Source organism: Lupinus angustifolius, chromosome LG13, assembly GCF_001865875.1.
Source record: "Lupinus angustifolius cultivar Tanjil chromosome LG13, LupAngTanjil_v1.0, whole genome shotgun sequence".
NCBI classification, from domain to species: domain Eukaryota; kingdom Viridiplantae; phylum Streptophyta; class Magnoliopsida; order Fabales; family Fabaceae; genus Lupinus; species Lupinus angustifolius.
The window spans coordinates 6,252,428-6,276,001 of record NC_032021.1 but is presented as its reverse complement, the minus strand read 5'-3'; the positions used below and the strand labels follow the sequence as shown (position 1 = coordinate 6,276,001).

General features: G+C 32.7%; 2 protein-coding genes across 2 annotated transcripts; one reads left to right on the top strand and one right to left on the bottom strand.

The window, feature by feature from the left end:
* Positions 11,466-20,265, top strand: LOC109325723 (flowering time control protein FY-like). The gene is made up of 18 exons (XM_019558248.1): positions 11,466-11,751; positions 12,827-12,918; positions 13,127-13,195; positions 13,359-13,463; positions 13,963-14,058; positions 14,154-14,236; positions 14,370-14,441; positions 14,521-14,618; positions 15,225-15,284; positions 15,372-15,432; positions 15,512-15,599; positions 15,880-15,943; positions 16,996-17,074; positions 17,559-17,648; positions 18,052-18,137; positions 18,507-18,967; positions 19,411-19,650; positions 19,959-20,265. The coding sequence occupies exons 1-18, from the start codon at positions 11,523-11,525 to the stop codon at positions 20,025-20,027; spliced, it is 2,142 nt and encodes a 713-aa protein (XP_019413793.1). The 5' UTR covers positions 11,466-11,522; the 3' UTR covers positions 20,028-20,265.
* Positions 20,826-22,666, bottom strand: LOC109363427 (two-component response regulator ORR9-like). Its single transcript, XM_019609688.1, has 5 exons — positions 22,221-22,666; positions 21,962-22,062; positions 21,782-21,859; positions 21,321-21,391; positions 20,826-21,173 (listed from the first exon to the last, which is right to left on the bottom strand). Exons 1-5 carry the CDS (start codon positions 22,321-22,323, stop codon positions 20,993-20,995), a joined length of 534 nt encoding a protein of 177 aa, XP_019465233.1. The 5' UTR covers positions 22,324-22,666; the 3' UTR covers positions 20,826-20,992.

The following is a 23,574-nucleotide window of genomic DNA, read 5'->3' as shown; positions in this document are numbered from 1 at the left end:
AAATGATCACCTTGTGGACATGTGCGATAAACATGCCCGAGTATTATCGGCCAATACTCGATCGGGTATTATAAATCGCCCGATCCTAATATCCGATTAGAATTTCGGATTTCGGTATTCCGAGTGAAAAATATTTAGAAAAATAGGTATGAGTGTATTCAGGGTCTATATTGACTCAAAATTAAATTACGAATCCAACAGCGCGATCGGAATTCGATTCCGAGTTACGGAACTCAAAAAGACACGTTTTGAGCCGTACCGGGCGGATTTCGGCCCCCGACAGTGGTCCAGAACCGACTGTCTCCAAAATTTACCACAAAATCGGAAATAAAATTTCAAGAATAAAACTCAACTAGAGTTTCGTCTAATTCTTTACCGAAAATTCACAGAAATTCATTTTTGAATATATAATTAATGAAAATATTAGCAAAATCTTATATTTCAAACTCGTAAAATTCGCGGTGTTACAACTTCGTTCCGATAAACTAATGTTTATGCCCATACATAAACCCATATGGAAGGACCATGACCCAGACCGAAGAAACACCCAATGATTTCATGGTGAAGATGAAGAACATACTTTGATTAGCCATTTAGAATCTCGAAGGTATGAGGGTGTAATGATCTTTCAGATGTTAGAGCACTTGATAGTTTTCCTTATGCTTCTCTAGAGGGCAATGAGAGAGCTCAAAAGCTTGAGAGTGTGCCTTGTGAGGAGAGATGCCTTATGGTTACCTTATGGATTACTTGATAGTGTTTTATCCTTATGGATAACACTATCCTAATCCACCTTTATTCTCCTTTAACCTTACACTTGAAAACTTGTTGCTCTACAAATGGGGACCATAACCCATAAAAGTAACCCTGAAGCGGTTACTACTTAATTTGCAATAATTCTGATTCAGTACCTTCATCAAATCAGAAATTGCCTGGAGGTATCTACACTTATATTATTTCATGACACAAATGCCCTTAGCCACCAAATTATTCTTGAGGATCATTTTATATTTTGGCTAACGAAAATAATGGTCATAACACAATTATAGAATTATATTTGTGACCCATAAATTGTCAGAAATTCTAACAAAACAATGTAGTGATTGTCAAATGGTAAACTAACAAAGACTTCTTGTAAACCTAAGCACATGGTTTCAAAAAGAGTTCAAAATGAAAATTCACTAAAAATCGTTGCAATAAGAAGTGATCATGGGGGAGAATTTCAAAAGTCTTCGTTTGAAGAATTTTGTGATGATTTTGACATCAATCACAATTTGTCTGCTCCTAGAACACCACAACAAAATGGTGTTGTAGAGAGAAAGAATTGGTCTTTAGAAGAACTGACTCATACAACAATGAATGAAACTAACCTCCCAAAATATTTCTGGGCTGATGGAGTAAGTATTGCATGTTATGTTTCAAATGGAGTTCTTATAAGACCAATTCTTAAGAAAAACCCCTATGAACTCTTTAAAGGTAGAAACCAAACATTTCTCATTTGCATGTATTTGGTTGTAAATGCTTTATTTTAAATAATGGTAAAGATAACTTAGACAAGTTTGATACAAAAGCTGATGAAAGTATCTTCCTGGGCTACTCTCTTACAAGTAAAACTTAGAGAATTTTTAATAAAAGAACTCTAGCCATGGAAGAATCTGTTCATGTATCTTTTGATGAAACCAATCCTGTAATAAAGAATGGGTTAACTCTTGATGAAACCAATCATGTTATAAAGGATGGGTTAACTCTTGATGAAGAGGACTTGCCAAGTTCCCCTTCTAATGAAAACTCTATTATTGATTCTACAACTAAATCTGAGCATTTGAAAATTGATGATAATCTACCCTCTCAAGAAGAGCATATTCACTCTGATTTACCAAAAGAATGGAGAACTCATCGAGATCATCCTATTGATAACATCATCGGTGATATTAGCAAGGGTATTACTACCCGCTTAATGCTAGAAGATGCATGTCTTAACATGGCATTCATCTCTCAAATAGAACCCTCCAAGATTGATGATACAATCAAGGATGAACACTGGATTCTTGCAATGCAAGAAGAATTAAACCACTTGAGAGAAATGAAGTTTGGGAACTTGTTCTTAGACCTAAAAATAAGCATGTCATAGGAACTCGTTGTGTATTTCGTAATAAATCTGATGAAAATGGTATTGTTAGAAATAAAGCTAGACTGGTAGCCCAAGGATACAATTAGGAAGAAGGTATAGACTTTGAGGAAACCTTCGCTCTGGTTGCTAGACTTGAAGCTATTAGACTATTACTTGCCTATGTCTGCTCTTTAAACTTTCAGTTATATCAAATGGACATAAAGTGTTTGTAGAACAACCTCCTGATTTTGAAGATTACAAAACATCCTTCTCATGTTTACAAATTAAAGAAAGCTCTCTATGGCTTGAAGCAAGCTCCACGTACATGATATGATTGTCTAAAAAAATTTCTATTCAAAAAGGATTTACCAAAGGAAAGGTCGACACTACACTCTTTATAAAGAAAATAAATCATCATACTCTTCTTGTTCAAATTTATGTAGATGATATTATTTTTGGTTCTACTAATGAGGTTTTGTGCAGTGGTTTTGGCAAAATGATGCAAGAAGAGTTTGAAATGTCCATAATGGGGAAGTTGAATTACTTCCTTGGATTACAAATCAAACAACTTGATAATGAAATTTGTGTAAGTCAATCTAAGTATTGCAAAGATTTACTGAAAAGATTTGATATGGATGACTGCAAGCCAATAGCTACTCCTATGAGATCTGGTACTTACATTGATACATATAAAGCTGGAAAATGCACTGAAATATCAAGGTATCGAGATATGATTGGATCTCTTTTATATTTAACTGCCATTTGACCTGATATCATGTTTAGTGTATGTCTGTGTGTATGCTATCAATCTAAACCAAAAGAATCACACTTAGTTGTTGTTAAGAGAATCATGAAATATCTTAATGGCACAACTGAAGTTGGATTGTGGTATCCAAAAGGAAGTATATTTGATTTGGTTGGTTATTCAGATTCATATTTTGCTGGATGCAAAACTGAGAGGAAAAGTAGAAGTGGTACTTGTCATATTTTAGGAAATGCTTTAGTCTCTTGGTCTTGCAAGAAACAAGCATGTGTTGTCCTAAGCACTGTTGAAGTTGAATATATAGCAACATGTAGTTGTTGTGTCCAAGCGTTGTGACTTAAACAATAATTACGAATTTATGGCTTAGACTTAGGATGCACTCCTCTAAAATGTGAAAATACTAGTGCTATAAACCTCACAAAGAATCCAGTTATGCATTCTAGAACCAAACACATATATATAAGGCATCACTTCCTTATGGACCATGTCCAAAAGAAAGATGTGACTATAGAATTCGTTGATACTCATAACCAACTAGCAGATATTTTCACTAAACCCTTGGCTAAAGAACCTTTTTTATAAAATTAGATATGAATTAGACATTCTTGATGAAGCTTACCTACCTTAACATGATTATATAATTATATGTGTGCTTCATTATGTTTATCTCATGCCTACTTGTACTTAAATGTGTTCATTTATGTTTAAAACTTTTAAATTTTGGGTCAAAAATCATTTTCATAGCATCAATATGCCTAAAATTAATTTTTTCTAGGGTCAGTAATCGATTACACCGGAGAGTAATCGATTATAGGGTTGAACATGGAGTTTCAGTAGTCAATTACTCAAATGTTGTAATCGAATACACAAAGCTGTTGTTTGAAATTTTAAAAAAAATTAAAATTGAGTAACCGATTACTCAAAGTGAGTAATTGATTACTCTATGCAGGTATATATATGATTTTTTGCATATTTTTCAAACTCATCTTCTTCCTCCTTCTCTCTCACTCGTGTAACACACTCTCAAAACTCTTACATCTTCATTTTTCATTCGTTTTGAGTGAGTTTTGTGTCCATTCAAATCACATTTTCAATACTAAACACTTTTATACCATCATTTTCGTGATTGGTGGACCAAATCAAAAAACCCAAAATCTCCCAAACCCAAAAACCTAAAACCTTCAGAAACCCAATCCATGGCATCTTCTTCAAGAACAAAGAAGCAACGCACTAACGTGACGTAAAAGAAGCAAGGGACTTCATCCTTGGAGTCTAACACTCTGGATTTAGCAAGACTTCTCGCAAGCGATGAACAACGCAAAGTCTTCGAAGAACACTTCCATGGACGAACCATATTTACTCCAAAATATGATAATGTCGGGAACTTTGAGTTTGAAGATTTACTTTTCCCTTATTTTTTATGACAACAAAACCTTTTCGATTTTTTCTGTGAATAAAATGATATTTATCCTGAATTTCTTAGAGTATTTTACTGCAACATGAACTTCTAGAAAAAACATCTTACTATGTGAAAGGAAAATACATTGTTTTGGATTTGAAAACCTTTAGTTTATTATGCTGTAACATACCCATTCAACGTAGCACAACGAATTTCGGCCTTATTTGTGAATGGGATAACTACGATCGAAAGGATTTTTACTATTCTCTATATAGAATTTCAAAAGGGGAAATAAAAATGTGTAAGCAACATGACTTTGGTGAGACAATTAAGAATAGAAATATCATATCTGGTGGACATCTTAAACTTGAGGACCGTTTGCTTCATTACTTTCTGAGCTATGTCATTTTGCCTAAATTTTCAAACCATTCTCAAATAAGTGACATAAAACTTCAATTGATGTATGCTATGAAGTATAACATTAAAATCAATTGGGCTCAGATGATAATGAGACAAATGTGAACTGTTCGAGAAACTCAAAGCCCCTTGCTCTATGCAATCTTCATAACCAAAATTCTTGAACATTTCGGTGTTTCTACTACTCGTGAAACCAAGGTCTCTCTAAATCTTTGTGAAAGTCATATTGATGTGGACGTGATCCACAAAATGGGCTTCTCATTCAATCCTAATGACCGCACCTATAAGCATAGAATTGATAGACCGACTGCTCATCCTGATCAATAAGAATTTGCCCCTCCTAACCCTCTTGAATCTCAACCTTCTGAGTTTCATGCTCAATCTTCCTCATCTGCTGTCATGCCTTCAAATCAGATGATTATGGATGAATTGTTTTCTCTTCGAGGCTACATTACTAATCAGATGGATGCTCTTGATGCTCAAAATCAAAAAATCCAGTTTGAACTTCATCGTCTCTCTTCTAAGATGAGTAGCATGGACATTAATAAAGACAACTCTGAGCCTGAGTCTTAGACTATCTTTATTGTTAGCATTTTCGGGTTGTAATGTTTTCCTGGCTTTGGACAATTTGTTGTTATTTTTGTTGTTATGGTTTGAACAATGTTTTAACTTTCTGTTATACGTATATATATATATATATTATGCTCGAAACTCTTAGCTTTTCTTCTTTCAAGCATATAACTCCAAATGAAAGGGGGCATAAAAAATAGGGGGAGCATACTCAAGTCATGTTAACCTATCTCAAAGTATGCTGCTCTCATAAAACTACACTGTTAAAGAAGATATTGGTTTGTTATCATCAAAAGGGGAGATTGTGAAGAAAATATTTGCTCCTAACCTTGGCACGGTTTTGATGAAGACACCAACATCACCAAAAAGAAGAAAAGGAAGAATACTTATGAAGACAAAGAAGACATATCTTCAAGACAAATTAATCTAAGTCTAAATAAGAACTTCTATCTTATACTCTCGAATATACAATAGTAGTAATGCTCAAACTACTTATTAAGAAAATTGAAACACTTCAAGTATAAACAAAACAATTTTCAAAAATAGTGTGTAACAGGTTACTGTATCTAAGTAATAGGTTACATAAGTGAGAAAACCAATTACCCAATAAAAAACGTGTAGGGTAATCGACAACTCCAATTAAAATTTAATTGCCAGTTGGACAGCGTGTTTGAGTAATCGATTACTAAATGTTGTAATCGATTACTGAGAGTTGTTGCACTAGTTTTCAGATTTCAAAATGAATGGTTTTCATCTCAAACGAAATGGTTTCATTCCAATCAATTCATATCCTTTCAAAGAGGTGTTATGGCTGGTTGGAAAGCCTATTTAAAGGCATTGAAACTCAGAATCAAAGAAGAACTCTTACACAAACTTTCAAACATAATTCTGAAAATTCTTTGAAATATTTTTCTGCATTTTGGCAACTTGTTCTTAAACTTTCAAAGTGAATTTTCTGAGCTGCTTGAAGTAAAGTGTTTCAATGTTTTACAAACATATAAGAGTATTATTACTTAGTATACAAAAGAGTTATCGAATTGTAAGTGATATTACATACAATACTTGTAAAGGCAATCCTGCCATTGTTGTAATTTCTTCATTAACATTTCAGAAATCTTTCTTTCACAAGGGCGTGATAAGAAAATGGATAAAATCACTTGAAAATGTGTTTTTTCAAGAGTGACATAAGTATTAGTGAGTGTGTAAGGTACATAGAGGTCTCGAAGTGAGATATTGTAATTAAAACTCATAATATTTAGTGAAGAAATCTCTTGTGCTGCAAGAGTACGTGATGTAGCCTTCGGTGGACAAGAAGGTGAACTAGTATAAAATTTTGGTGTACTCTCTTCTCCTTTATCTCTTGATTTTTTACTTGTTAATTTTTTGTATAATTTCTCCGCTGCACTGAACTCTTGATTTTGCAGAAAATGTGGCCATAATTTTAAGTCAACTAATTCACCCCCCTTTTAGTTGCGATCATAGTCTTACATCAACAACCACAACCCTCAACAACATTACTTCTATTACTGTAGAATTTTACATGAAAGATTCTCATTGCGTTCTAGTTCTTCAGGTTTGGCTTCTTCAAGATTCTCATTAATTTTTCATCCAAGACTTCTATCAAGTTCTTGGTAGTCTTAGAACTTGAGGTTGAAGGTTTTTTGACACTATGATTTGGAGACAAACAATTACTTCCTAGCTTTGAAATCCAAATGAGGTAGCTTCATCTTTGGAAGTCTTTAACAATATCCTCACAATGCAATTCTCTTGTACATTGTTCTCACTCTCATAATAGGATCATTGTCTTTATCTCATCATTTTTGTTGAAATTCATTGGGGAACCATTGATCGTTCAGAACAATTAACTACACATGAAAAAGTTTCCTATGAGTAGGTGTTCAATTTTCCATTTTATATAGTCTGTGTTTGAGATGAAAAACTTCAACATGTAATTGCAATGTCTTGCTTCTTTCTCCTACAAGAACTCCTCTTTTTGAGTGTAACTCCTTCTGTATATCATCTAAAATAGCCTTGAGGAAATCTACATCATGTAAAAAGAGTTTAGCCATCATAAAGAGTTGATACATGGTGTAACCTTGCACAAGGTGTTGTTCCCCTCAATCTGTTGGAGTTGATGTGTGGGAAACTGATACCAATCAATTTATCTGTGGAAAAAGAGTTAGCTCGGTGACTTGTAAAGAGGTACATATTGCAACCAAAATGTGGCTATCAAAGTTCTAAAGCCTGAACGCGTAAGTACAGATATGCTTAAATTTTTTGCACAGAGAGTCTATATGATGAGGAAGATTCGACATTAGATCGGTGCAAGTACCTTAACATCAGTTACCTCCATTTCATTAATATTTACTACTCTACTTCTTACCCTTCTCACAAACATACAATATTATTATAGTGTGTAATTTTACATCATTGAAGTAACATATTAGGATTAAGATTTTGGTCTAGTTTTCTCTCTTTCATCACCAATGGTTGGTTCGCTTCTATCCATGGTGGTTAAGCTCATATATTACTTCTGTCATGGATGGTTAAACATTGGATGATTAGCTTCTATCTATGATGGTTAAGAAAAAAATATAGCATCTACCATGAATGGTTAAGCGTTTGGCGTTTGATGATATAGCTTCTACCAATGATGGTTAAGTGTTGTTATTGTTTCAAATCATTTCCAAGTTGTGAGTTTAAATTTTTCATTCTCCATCTTAAGGAGAATATTGAAATATATTATATCAATGTAAATAATAGTATATGTGAATATGAGAGACTGTATTGTTGGGTTGGTTCTAGCCCAAGTTATTAATTTCTAGTAGTAAAAAGGATTAGTTGGTTAGTTAGTTTAGATGTTAGGGTAGTTAGTTTTTTCTTCCTTTTATAAAATGATTTCATTGTATCTGTTCAATACTCAATTCATTACATTTATTTCTCATTCTTTCTTGTTTCATCAAGATTGTTTATGACTCTTATCATTTTAATACGATGTCTTATATCACTAGATCAATGCCTTCTAATATTTGTTATATGAAATATTTATGAATGAGATTAGAAATCATACTTTTTCAAGTGGTTGTAATTTCCATACCCACTTTGTCAAAAGGCCCTTGATACTCAGGAACCCATTTATATGAGTAATAGTTACGTATCCTTCACATGTTATATAACGGATGAAAGATCTTATGTCTCTATTAATGTTTTTATTATATATCAAATCAATCAAAATGTTTCATTTAATTGAAAAATAAAAGTTATGAAAACTAATATTTTATATTATTTAATAAAATACTATTGAATATGGACATATAAATAAGACATTTTTCAGACACAGGATCTTTTTCCTGATGTAATGCACCAAACATCTAAACAATAGCACTCATTACATGCATGCATAATCCTAGCAAGTAGATGTGTTATTTGCTTGGTTTCTTCCCTCTTCTATTTCCATTTTCAATCAAATCAAGAAATGAGGGTAAAAATATTATTTTTTTTTGTTAACATTTTATATTTCAGAAAATGAGTTTCATTTTTTATAATGAAAAAATGTTATATCCGATAATAAAAAAATTTCATTGCCGAAAATGAAATAATGTCATTTCCAACATTTTCATGAATAAAACACTTACATTTTTTAAAATTTTTAACATTTTTGTTATAATTTTATAACTGTTCTCTCCATTTATCAAGAAAATGCCAAAACAATTGGTGAGTATCGTTTTCATTTATACCATCACACATCTTCGTGATAAATTTTATCTCTTTCACTTTCAACATAACAACTTTTATTCGTCTCTCTACATGATATTGTTAAAATAGTTTGATGTTGCATGTGATAATATATGAGTTTGGAATGAAAATTGTTTTACCTTAAAGAAAGTGCAATCTTATGCTACTAATTTATTTTAACTTTAACTTTTTGTATAGCACATGCAACTGCATGATGCTCGTTATAATCTTTCATGTATTTTTTGGTAGCTAATGACCAATGCTATTAATTAAAGGTGTTCAATATATTGATAACATTAAATCGTTGAAAAAGAAAATGTAAGTATCAAATGTAAAAACATCTTGGAATTAGTGGCTTGATTAGTTTATATATTAAAATCTAGAGTTAAATTATTTGTAAGGGCAATTATCCTAGTTTGTGAAGTTTAGAGTAAAAGATTGTGAAAATGATAATAACAAACATTAGAAAATGAAAATTGTTTTTTTGAAATGTAAACATTTCTTGAAACTAAAGAGTCTGATCTGTTTGGTTTGGTCATTCTCTATTTTTATTTACAATGAAATCATAAAATGAAGTTGAAATATGATTGCATTTTTGTTATCATTTCATAATCTATGTGCTCCATTTTAGAAATTCTGGAAAATGAGAAAATATCATTTTTAACATTAACATTTTTTTATTCCATCAGTTCCATATGTTTTGATGTTTTAACTTGTCCATGTTATTCAATTTTTTTGATGTTTTATCATTTTCAACATTTTCAAGAATGAAACAGTGACATTTCTTGAATTTTTTAATATTTTTTACTTCATCAGTTCAATATGTTTTGATGTTTGAACTTGTTCATGTCATTCCAAATCTTTTGATATTTTAGAAAACTATGCATATTATACAACACTTTTCAATTATACTCTTATTTATTACTCATTATTTTCACTTCCATTTCTTTATTTCTTTTTATTTAAGTTTTGTATAAGCACTAAATGCAATTATTTTAATCAAATTTTGATGAGTGTAATAGTATTTATATAGTGATAGTATAAATATTTATACACATCCACAATTTGTTTGTATTACTTTTATTTAAAAATCAACAGGGATTAAAAATGAATGGTAAATGATCCAGTAAAAATGTAAAAAGTCTCTTACATTGTTGGTATATACGTATTTTTTCAATTTTTATCATTTAATAACATCTTAAACTATACATATCCTTAAACATCAAATGATATAGAATGAAGTGAATATATTTTTCAATATCTCTTTCCACTAATAAACAAAACACCAAAATCAATTCATGATTGTCCCTTCATTTAGAGAAACACACATCTTCTTAATAAAGTTTATTTCTTTCTTTCTCAACATAACTTTTCTTCGCATCTTTGAATACTATTGTTGAAATAGTTGGATGATGAGTGAGATAATATATCAATTTGAGATGAAGATTTTCTCATCTTAAAGTTAATGCAATCCAAATTAAATAATAAGGTGGTTGTATGCTACTAATTTATTTAAACTCTGATTTTTTTAATTTATTTTAACTTTAATTTTTTTGGAAAGTATTTATAAGTACATGATACTTACTATGACCATACAGATGTCGTTGTGACATCTAATTAAAGTACAACAATCAAATATATCAATATTGTTGACAAAAAAATTTGGTGGAAAAGAAAATGTAATTATCAGATAATCAATAGCTTATCACTTTTAATGATAAACTTTACAATTGGAATTTTTAATGGGTAATTGTTGTGGTTTATGAAATTTATAGTGAATGATTTTAAAAAATGAAAAAACATGTTCATAGAAATGAAAAATGAGAAAATATATGAACTAAAAGTATATAAATTTATATTATCAAGTATAATTGTTTATAAAGTATATTTATATACACTCACATTACATATATATGACACTCAATAAATAATACAAAGTGTTGGTCTAGTAATGTAAAATGATATTCCAAGATCTTCAATTCATGAAAATGATGTTGAAAGGGGCAACTACACATCTCATAAGAGTGAAAAAATACTATTAATAATACAAAAAAATGGATATTATACTCGATGGAAATTACTTTTTGAAAATAAAGTAGAAATAAAAAATTAACACCAAACTTATATTTAAAACTTAAAAAATCAAACTCAAAACCCAATTCAAAATTTAGACCTTTTATCTATATCAAACAACTCAAATTTACTAAAATAGTCCTAATTAATCAACACACCATATCTTCTATCCTACAATATTGTGTCACTCCATGTACTATTGATTAAAAAATATTTAATAATTTAATTTTTTAACTTAAATATATATATTTTTACACCTATCAAACATGAGATCTGCTTTGGTTAACCAAGGTTTGGTAATTTTATACTGCAAGACAAAACGGTGTCGTTTTTATCCGGAGCCATTCCCATTACTCAGTCCCTCCACTTCTACTCTGAATTTCTTCCACACAAATTACATTAGAAAGAGGGTTTAGGGTTTTCGTTCCGTCTCTTCCTCTTCTTCACTCACATTCACAATGATGTACGGTGATCCTCATAACCACCACCACCAGCAGCAGCAGCAGCAACAACAACAGCAACCGCCACCGCCACCGCATTTTCAGCAGCAGCAGCAGCCAGGTCCAGAATTTCACCGTGGACCACCGCCGCCGCAGATGATGCGCCAACCTTCTGCTTCATCAACCAACATACCTCCAGAGTTTCACCACCCCGCTCCTGGTGGGCCCCACCCTCCTCATTACGATGGTTTGTTTTTTCTTTTTTTCTCTTTCATTCCTTTTTTAATTATTAAGGAAATCCGAGAAAGAGGTCGAGCCTCGGTAAGGTTGTCTGCCTTGTGACCCGGAGATGGTCCATAGTTCAAATCGTGGAAACAACCTGGTAAAACCGGGTATATCTACCCTCCACAAGACCACTAATAAGAAAATTGGAGAACCTGTTTACTTTTGATTTTAGTTGGTTCTTGTGATTTCTTGTATCGGTAGATCAACTTAATGACTATATTGTGAACACTTTGCATTTTATGAGAACCTCAATATTGATTGTTGTTGAATTCATAATGCACAATGTTCTCACATTCCAGGAGCTAGTGTCTATGAGACTATGACTCTTATTATCATCTGGATGATATAGTTCTAATTAGTGAGAGGATGAATCCTCCAAATTTGATTTTCTTGTCAAGGGAAGGAGAGGGATATGCACAAAGGTTATGAAAGCAATTTAACAATTTTTTTGTATTTCTTTATCTCTCTTCTATGGCTACGGCTCTACTTAATCACTTGGCAAGAAAAACCAATTGACAGTATCCATTGGTTGAGGGATTAAATGGTAAACTTGAGTTGTTGGCAGAGTGCAGAGGTGTTTAGACCAAAAGGTTTACAGCGAAGTAGGAGTAACAAAGAGTATATCAGATGCAAGATTAGTGGGACTATTGAGATGGATAAGTTTTGGAATGGATGTGTTTTGGGGAAATTCGGAGTAGCACCTGCTAAAGGGACGAAAGAAACTCACCTAAGGTGGTTTTGTCATGTGAGGAGATGAGAAACCATGGCTTAAAAGCTCATGCACTAGGCCGCCTTTTTTTTTAGAATAAATAAATTCGGATTTTTTACTATTCTAATTTAATGATGAACGGTATGTCTCGAAGCAATGGTAAGGTTGCATGCCTTGTGATCTTGAGGTCATGAGTTTAAATCCTGAAAACAACCCCTTTGCTTACGAGGGTGCGGTGGTGTACATCTACCCTCAAAGACCCCACTATGTGGGACCTCATGCACTTTGCTACCCTTTATCCTAATTTAATGATGAACGATTTTAACAGTTCATGGTGATATCCATGGTGCAAAAAGAATGAGAAAGCTTGCTCAAAGGAAGGCGGTTGATTATACGAGCACAGTTGTGCGTTATATGCAGGTAATGGTTACTGCTTACATATGAAATTATCTATATTATATACAACAACCACCAAACATTATATATACATATATATAATCTTTATACATATTTACTTATATTTTGGTCATAGGCTTATTTTATATTGCAAAATGTTTTTTTGCTTGTTTTTCTCCTTACTGTGTGTATTTTTCTTTGAAATTCATTGGTAAACTAAAATTGCCTTCAGATTCGTATGTCGCAACGAGATTCAAGGGACAGGACAGTACTCCAACCTACCCCAGCAGCAGCAATTGATGTCAGTGAGACACTTTTTAACTTTGTATTTTTATATTTGTTTTAAACCTACTCCAACCTTCTCTTTATTCTAATATAACACAACATGGTAGAGGTTCAGAATTTTTTATTTTAATGATTGACTTGTTTCCTTAAATATTAACCTTGTGCTATTTTTCATGCAGATGTTACCAGCAGTTGGCTATTCAGACAATCCATCTACAAGCTTTGCTGCTAAATTTGTTCATACATCTATAAATAAAAATCGTTGCCCTATTAACCGTGTTCTTGTAAGTTGGACTTAAATGTTGTTATTAGCATGATTTGTTGTTCTGATAATCAGTTACAGATTTACAAACTGCTTCTTTTGCTGCACAATATGTTCAAACATTTATAAAAATAAGCTGCTTCTCATTTGATTGGGCCTTGTGATATTATGGAAATAAACTTCTAGACTAGTATGAATTACATTGTTTTCAACTAATATACTGATGGTTAATTTCGCTGCTTACATTGTTCAGCATATTTTAAAAAAGGTACACTGTTAACTTGATATCTAAGTTGATTTTGTTTGAAACTATATGTTCCCTTTAGTGCAATTGTTATGACAGTTTCCCTAGTTTGGTATTTTCTTGTCATGCAAGGTTGATTTCGATGCATTTTAGCGTTTTAGTTGAGTTAAGGTATTTCTATCAGTTTAGGAAGATAATAGTTATGCATTTTGTGGTTATGCAACCGGATTGCATTTTACTGACTTTTTTAATGCTACTCAACTTATTTTCATAAAAGTGGACTCCAACGGGACGGCGTCTTATTACTGGCTCACAGACTGGGGAATTCACTCTCTGGAATGGACAGTCTTTTAATTTTGAAATGATTCTTCAGGTACATAGCTTCAATTATTGACCTGAAACTATTTTTGTAATCATCATTAGTTTTAGAATGAAAGAAGTCAAAGGTGGATTTTGAAACTTGTGCAGGCACATGACCAAGCAATCAGATCCATGGTCTGGAGTCACAATGACAACTGGATGGTCTCTGGTGATGATGGAGGCGCAATAAAGTAGATATATACTCTAATATGTTTTGTAGTTTCTATAAGTGTCATTATATATATTTAAGTAGAATAATATATTTTGATGATTAGAAGCACATGTGTTAGTTGATGTAATTGTATGTATGGGACATTTTTCTAGGTATTGGCAGAACAACATGAACAATGTTAAAGCCAACAAATCTGCTCATAAAGAATCAGTCCGTGACTTAAGGTAGATAATTTCAAAATTTTATCCATGAACACTGTAGCATGCTAAAGAGGAAAGGTGCTGTAACTCTTTTTGTAAACAGTTTCTGCAGGACAGATTTGAAGTTCTGCTCATGCTCCGATGATACTACTGTTAAAGTTTGGGATTTTGCACGCTGTCAAGAAGAGTCTTCATTAACTGGTAATGTGCTTTGAGAATGAGTTATTGTCTCCTATCTGGTTGGAAAAATGAATCTGGATCACTAATAAGATACTATTAATATATTCACTGGGGCCTTGACACTGATAATGTTCTCTTAATTACTATGTGGTGCCTCCATTAGTTATCAGTGTCTGCTTTATTTGAAGCTTCACATTTACAAACTATACTGTTCAGGAACTTGAAATTGGATTCTCTCAATGTTAAAAGTAATCTCATGTTCCTCAATCTCCGGGTGTGGATAGTAGAGGAATGGTATTTATAAAATTGTTCAGAGCTTAATTGTCTTTATCGGTTTGTGTTGGCAGTTTGCAAAATTATTCCCGTTAATTATATCTCATAACACTTTATTGTGTAAATATTTTGTTTGTTGTGCAACAGGTCTCATCTCTCTATTGGCCAAGAACTTGACCATTCCACTTAAATTTTATACTTCTATTTGCTTTTATTTTAAAGCCAATTTACTCAGTTGCTTGTAAAATCAGTTCCTGGATATAGATTGTTAGAATACATCTTGTGTTTATATTATTCTTTCCCTTTTATTAATTGAACCTAAGAGTTCTCAGTGTGGCATTTGAACTCAGGCAGGCCATGGTTGGGATGTGAAGAGTGTTGACTGGCATCCTACAAAATCCCTATTAGTATCAGGTTTTTTAAATATTCCATTTTTAAAATTTCGAGTATTATGGAAGATGACAATCTGATACATATCCCATTTGGTCTTTCACAATACAGGTGGGAAGGACAATCTTGTGAAACTTTGGGATGCTAAATCGGGAAAAGAACTTTGCTCATTGTGAGTGTAAAACTAAATGTTGATGTCTACCATTCCATTTGGCTGTTTATGTTTATAGATTCATACTCATTTCATGCAGTCATGGGCATAAAAATACTGTCCTCTGTGTCAAGTGGAATCAAAATGGTAACTGGGTATTAACAGCTTCAAAGGATCAAATAGTAAAGGTTGGTATCTTTATCTTCATGGTACTGGTTGATGGACCCCTAGTAGGCATTGCTTTCTGGTCTATTTGGGATAATCACCAAACCTTTTTTGGGGTTCAAGTTGGATGTAATCTACCTATAATCTTTGTTACACCTCTGCTTTGGCACTTTCAGTTTTTCACTCATTCCCCCCTTGCATTGTTCTTTGACTTTATCCTGCTTTGTTACATTTTCTATTTTGCTTATTATAACATCTTTCCCCCCTAGAATATTAATATTCATATATACCCTGTATTTGCAGCTGTATGACATAAGGGCTATGAAGGAACTTGAATCATTCCGTGGACATCAGAAGGATGTTACTGGTAAATGACACATCTTTTTCTTTGAGAAGGATAGCTTATTGAATTTTGATATATCCTGCAATCAATATTAGACAATGACTGGTGAGTAGATATATGATGATGAAAACAGGATGTGGCACTGTAAGCTTTTCAGCTCGAGCAACCTGACATTGACTATAAAACATTACTTTCATGTCACATTTTCACTTCTGTTTGAGAAAAAATCATTTAACAGGAATGCAAGTTTCTATTTTTGTAAAGATTTGTGTATGTGAGCTGAGAATAGATTAGCATAACTAGATTTCTGCTTCGGTACTTACAGATGGAATTATATGAGCAGTTTCGAGTGAAACTAAAATGCTGGTGGAATATGTATTAACGTTGTATTAGATTTTATGCTCCTTAAAGTTTTGATTGAAAAAGTTGATTAGAATTATTTGATTACTGACAATGCCCTCCACTTCATCCCAGTGATAAGTGGGAAGTGTTATTTTCAAGGCTGGGTAAATCATTATTATATGGCATGACTTTTTGGTTTTGTTAACCATCTTAATTCTTAAACAAGCTATGACTTTCAGTTATTTAGGCCATGTGTTATATTTGTTTTTTGACTCACAATTTGGCATCATTCTCGACTTATAGTAGCTTCATTGGCTACCATCGCTTGCTTCACCTTAATAGTGCCTAAAATTGTTAACTATTATTTCTCTAGTTAAGTTAAAACTTGAGCTAGCAATTTGTTAGGTGATGCAACAATTTAATCTTGATTACATTGTTGTCCATCACTGAAGCACTTGGGCTGCAGTTTATTGCTTTGCGTTATCTGCTGAAACCTGGTGAATTCTCTTATTATGATTTATAACATTCAAGACCATGATTTGCATTAATGCATGCATAAAGTTCCCTAAATTGTTGTTGTTTAGTTAATACTTAATAGTTAATATGTTTTGTTGGCCTACTGGGTTTTGTATCATTGTGAGGAGTCCTGTTGGGAAAATTACCATATTCTCTAATGCTCCTGCAAAGTCATAGAATGGAATGAGTTTTATGATTTACATTTCACACTTTTTTAGCTTTGGCTTGGCATCCATTCCACGAAGAATACTTTGTCAGTGGGAGTTATGACGGTTCCATCTTCCATTGGCTTGTTGGGTAATTCGTTTGCTTGCTCTCAGTTTTCCGTCTCTCTTGGTCCTTACTAACCTTGATTTCCTTTCTCATCTTGCATGTTTCCTTTCCAGTTTTTATGTTGCAAAATTTAAATTGTTTATAATATTTTCTAAAATTCGGGAGTTAATCTCATGCTGAAAAGCAGTGAGAAAGCATGCTAACCATTACAATTTTTAATAAATATTGTAAAATAGGTACAAACTGTCTGTATCAAAGAGTTGAACAGTGTTGCTTTCTGCTCCTCTTAAATCTCGAGTGGACTGGAACTAATGCTTTGCAAATTTATTTATTTCTGTGTGCACTTTTGTCTGTCTATGAGGAAAACAGTTTTTCTTTGTAAATTAATAATTTTTCATTTTATGCTTAATATTTTGTCTGCTTGTTTAAATTATTTTTTCCTGTAATTTGGATATCTTATCAACTATGTGTTGCTTATTGTAGTTGTTGTATTTAATTTACTTTGCAGGCATGAAACTCCACAAGTTGAAGTTACCAGTGCTCATGATAATAATGTGTGGGACCTTGCTTGGCATCCTATTGGATACCTTCTCTGCAGGTGAACTTAGTCTTATTCTCTGCATCCACTTTTTATGATGCTTAATGGCCTTCTTTCTTTGTCTTGCCTTAACCTGTTTTTTGAGTTAATAATATATTGTCTAGCTTTATGTTTTTCAAAATGGTTCCCAAATTCCAAAACACTATGTTCTCAAGTTGTTTGAGACCCCTTTTTTAAGATTCAAACTTACATGCAATACAATTTCTGTACTGATATGCACAATGTGAGAACTAGACATTGCTATTGTGACATCTTAGTTCTCACAGTAACATATTTTGCAGCTACATAAGTGTCTTGGTTCTGTTTTAGTAGATGTAGTATAGCCCATCTAATTGATAATTGAATATCTGAAGAAAGTGATTGCCAACTTTAAGTTACTGGACTTCGATTTTTTCTTATGCAGTGGTAGCAGTGATCATACAACGAAGTTTTGGTGCAGAAATAGGCCAGGAGACACTGTTCGTGATAGATTTAACAATGGCATGCAAGGTTTGTTCAATTCCCTAATGGCAAAAAAAGCAGCATGCTATATCTTGTCTTTTTCAGTATCAACCTTAAAGTCTTTTAATTTCAGTTATTCTCATGTAGCTATTGGACCATATGGTTTGATCTTGGATCTATTACTTCCCTTATTCAGCATTTCTTGTCAGATCAAATACTTATAAATGTACCTTTTTAGTATTAAGCTTTTCCTTTAAAGTGGAGTTAGAGGTTGCAAAATTCAAAGGTTCGAAATCTAGAAGCCAGTTTGTTGTTGGCTGAATAGAATTGTTGATGGGAATTCTTGCAGTTAAATACATTACCAAATAGTGGAAAAAAATTAAGGAAAACATTAACTTAAATATGTTCGCATGTCAGGATATGCTGAGCAAAACCCAGTTCCTGGTCGTGTGGGTGGTAACTTTGCAATGCCTGAAGGTCCAACAACTCCAGGACCATTTCCCCCTGGGTTGACTCGAAATGAAGGTACCATTCCTGGTGTTGGAGTTGCGATGCCCATACTTGATGTGCCTCATGGGGAGCAGATACAGCCCCATCCTGGTTCAATGGGTGCTCCTCCTCTTCCACCAGGTCCACACCCCTCTCTTCTTAATGCCAATCAACAGAGACTGTACCAGCAGAATCCTCAGCAGATCCCACAACATCAACACCAGGGACTACCACAACAGATGGGTCCTTTGCCTATGCCCCCAAATATGCCACAGCTACAACACCCTTCCCAGTCATCCATGGCCCCTTATCCACATTTGCCTCGCCCTCCACCCCAAATGCCACTTGGAATGCCAGGTCCTACGTCACACCCGGTGCCAGGTCCAATGGTATGAGTTCTGAGTAACTTCTCTACTAGTTTTATTTATTCATTTTTAATAGTGAAATTATCTGAGTGTTGTTCCTATCTTAACTGGTAGATTTTTTAATATTTTATTGGCGAGGGTTGCTGGGGGCTAGATGATGGATGTTTTGGTTGGTCTATATTTATATGATTGCCATGTTTGCTAATGGATGCACATACACATAAGCTATGTAAAAATCTTTTCTTCTTTAGTAAGAATTGTTATTGGTAAGTCATATACATAGTATCTACAATTTTGAGGCTCTTGACATGGCACTGAATGACTGAACTTTATTTTCTAGTTGGTAGCATGCACATCTAGTTAAATATTAGATTTCACAAAAAATGTCTTTAGGTTGTTAGTAATAAGGTATGGTTAATTAAGTACGAATTATAAGGCCTTTATGTTGCTACTATTTTTTCCTTCAGGGCATGCAAGGTGGAATGAATCAGATGGGTCCTCCACCTCCAATGCCACAAGGTCATTATGGGGGCATGAATCAAATGCATTCAGGATCCTTGCCCCCAAGTGGAGGGCCACCTGTTGGAGGTTTTCCAGGCAACATGCCTAATATGCAAGGGCCACCTAATACCGGCTATCCTCAAGGATCATTCAACCGACCTCAAAGTGGACAAATGCCTTTGATGCAAGGGTATAATCCTTACCAGGTAAGATATTATTTTGCTTCTTGGACTACTTATTGCTACATCATGCTAGCAAGTTGTTTGAAAATTTTGATTGAAACTTATTTAGGTGTTACAAAATATTATATCATTGTTTAGATAGTTTTCGGAATTATGGAGAAGCTATTCCTATATTGCATCTCAAACACTAAACCTCTTCCCTCTCCCTGACCCCCCTTCCAATTTTTCACATTCTCTTTTTATCATATCTTTTGATGACTAGTTAATTTGTTAAGCAGAAGGTTCAATATTTGAAGCGAAATTTGCTTATTCTTCTTGCTTACTTAATGCAGTCTGGAAATCAATCTGGGATGCCTCCAAACCCACAATCAGGGGCACCACACTCTCAAATGCCGAAGTAGAAAAGAATTTTGCTTTCTTCCCTGGTTATCATTTACTCTCATGTAGTTTCTGTTCTATTCTTGTGCTGTTAATTAGCGATACTTTTCTCCTTTTGGACTTGAGTAGTTTCTGAATTCAGTTCAGTCTCTACAATGAGCAAGTTACACTTTGTACTTTTCTCCTTTTGCATGAGTAGTTTCAGAATTCAGTTCAATCTTACAATAGCAAGTTGCACTTTGTGCATCATTTGTTGATGAAGTTCGTTTGTCTGATAAATATATTAGCTAGAGGTTGAAAAGGATGATCTTGTGTTTAATTTTTTTCTTCAGAGAAGCAAGAAACATGCTGAAGTTGATTTTAGAGATTTAATACAAGACTAAAGATTGATTCATTGAATAAGCTGGATTCAGAATTGGATTCCTCATAACAGTATAACTTTGAAAATTGCACCAAGGACAGTTTATTCAACCTGAAACCTTAAATTTTGTAGAAAAAACTAGATTGAATAGGGTTTACTTAATAAGGAATCACAGAAAAAGAGTTAGTATAACTACAGTTATAATCATCCCAATTTCAGATATGTGTGTTGTCTTTGCAAACTTAAAATTTATGAAAGAGAAAGGACTGATGCTGAAAAATACAATGAACAAAGTACGGCAGATGGTCTTTTTTTCTTCATGTTTTCATTTTTCATCAAGAGTTGGAAAATGATTGAGATTTGGGAAAATATATGGTGGGGACTTTTTCAAACCTTGTTTGTTAGTCATATAATACGGCTTATTTTGAAGCCTATTAATTGTCAGAGACACAAAGGAAGTAAAAATTGTCAACATATTTGTTATTGGTCCACCAAAATTGAATGGAAATCTTTCTAGTCTATTTACATTAGGGACTTGTACTGATTTCTTTGGTATGATTAGTCTACTATTGAGATATGAGACAAGTTCTAAGCACTACCTAAGTATTTGAAACCAAATTTTAAGTACTACATTTTTTGTCTGTTTTTATTTGGTGAGTAACTTTCTTCCATGCCCTTTCTTTTGTTGTTGATGGGTTGGTCTTGTTCTTCCTTAACTCTTGATTTCAACAAATGAGGCTTGAGTTTGTTCACATCTGATTGTTGAACTGGTTTCAGAAAGAATTCTTCAGCACCCTCTTCCAAGCATCTGAACCAAACCAACACAAAAAACAGTTTTTTCAGATTAGAAATTTGGTCATGTAGTCCCTTCTAACATGTGAATTTGACATTTTCAAAATAACTATTTTGATATTATATTGGGTTATTATAGGCTTATAGGATTCAATTCCCTTACCTGTTGATTCTTGATGGAACATTTTCTGAGGACATAATCACAACTGGTATGTCTTTAAGAGATTTAGATTCCTGAAAATCAATGAACTTTTAACATCAAAACATAGAAGCAATTCAAGATTATAATACAAATGGCAAATTTGGCTTATAGTTTTAAGATTTTTTTTATATTGAAAATCTCAACCTAGTAGTACAAGTGATTCTGCTTTTTAAAAAAAGTGGTCTTTGAAAGTCCACATCACCTGTATTTATGAATTCAGATCACATTTTTTCAAAATTTCAAATTGTTTCCTAAATAGGAAAGAAAAATCCAAACCATAGTGCATAATTTGATTAAGTTCTGTAATGTATTCAAAATTTGAAAATGAGGAGAAAATTATGGCAGAAATCAATGAAATTGAAGTTAGACTAATCAAATAAAGAAGTGATAAAAAAATCTTGAATGATATCCTAAGAGCCTACCTTGATTTTTCTCAGAAGATCATAGCCAGTCATTCCTGGCATACAATAATCTGTTATGATCATGTTTACTTCAACATCCTGCATGAATAAGTAAAAGAATTTAGATCAAAGATTAATACAAACTTGTCTATGAAAATGGTTTAAATCATATGTATAAGTAATTTACTAAGATAATTGTACCTGGTGAAATTTTGAAGCAACATTAGTGTCAAAATTCCTCAAATCATCTTCAACCAAACCAAGAATTTTCAAAGCCTTAGTAGCAGAATCCACTGTAGTAACTGTGATCATAATACATATGCATAAGAATCAAATATCATGTATGAAATTTAGCAACGCTTCCTAAAAATAACATGATGAGTACATGAACATGAGTTCATATACTTCTGTCATCCTTTGATGGTATACGATATAAAAGAAGATCGAATACGAAAAGTACCATGAAAGGAAGAGGTTTTAAGGAGCCTCTCGATCAGCATTCGGTCGATACGGCTGTCATCGACGGCCAAAACATGGAACTGAGACTCTGCAGCTATAGCCATAACTTAGAAGATAATATGTCTAAGGCAGAACAAAATGAGAAAATATGATGAAATAAGAGAACAAGGTATTGAGGAATGGAAGGACTAAATATGAGTATTGTAATGAATCATAAGGTGAGTTTTTAAATGTGAATACATCATGGTCAAGAAGATATATAATCCACATAGAAAATCTGAGAGTTTGGAAAGCAATATCCTAGAGATATGATGCAGAATCTCCAGGATTTTCTTGGTTGATTTTTGAATTGAAGAACAAGCAAAGAAGGTGGTGTTGTTTTACCAAATTTAAACAAAATTTGACTTGTCCATCATTATTTTATTTGACCCTTTTGCTTATGATATGCAACTATTGAGGTGTGCTAGTGCATTTTCTGACCCCATTTTGCCTTTTAATGAGATCTAAAGGACATTGTTTAGAGCCATAAAGATCTTCATCTCAATCCATGCACATGACCTTTTTAGACATGTTGTAAGTATTGAATCGGTCAGTTCAGCAGATTCGATATTATTACAGTATAATAATTATATGGGACATACAATTAAATCAATCAAAATAGTCATAAATTGAAGCATTTTAATAATTGAATTATATATTACAAATAATAATATTTATGTTTATAAAATAATTAACTTGTATGCAGTTTAATTAATGAATTATTTGACTGAACCATCATATTATTATAATAATACATTAACCAAAATGATAATTAGTACAATATTGATAACACTGTTATATAGTGCTTAGTGCTTAGCCATACTTAATATAGTTTCATCAACTCTAAACATGATTTCCTTGTATATTATTGGCATGTTTGTCCTTTGACAAATTTTAAGAGCCCACCTTTGACCAAAATCATACTGAATTTTCAAAGGAAAATCAATTTTGGTGTCCCTCTACTTGAAACATACATCCATTTTTTATTCATTTTTATAATGTTTCTCTTTATTTTTCTTTAATTCGAATGATTTCTATTTGTATCTTTATATTACTTTATTTTTTCACATGTGACTTTCATTATATTATTCTTCTTTATGTTGCTTGGTTGAGTTTAAATAATTTGAGTCAGCCAATCTAGAATTTGTTTGAGAAGATTTAAATAAAGGTGTGATTTTATGCCATCCATGACATTGCTATTATTTTATCTACATCAAAATCAGCATTATTTTTTTATTAAACAAATCAGCATTGTCTTTGAAAGAATATCAGAATATAACTTATAAAATAATTGAAGATATTTTATATACTGATTT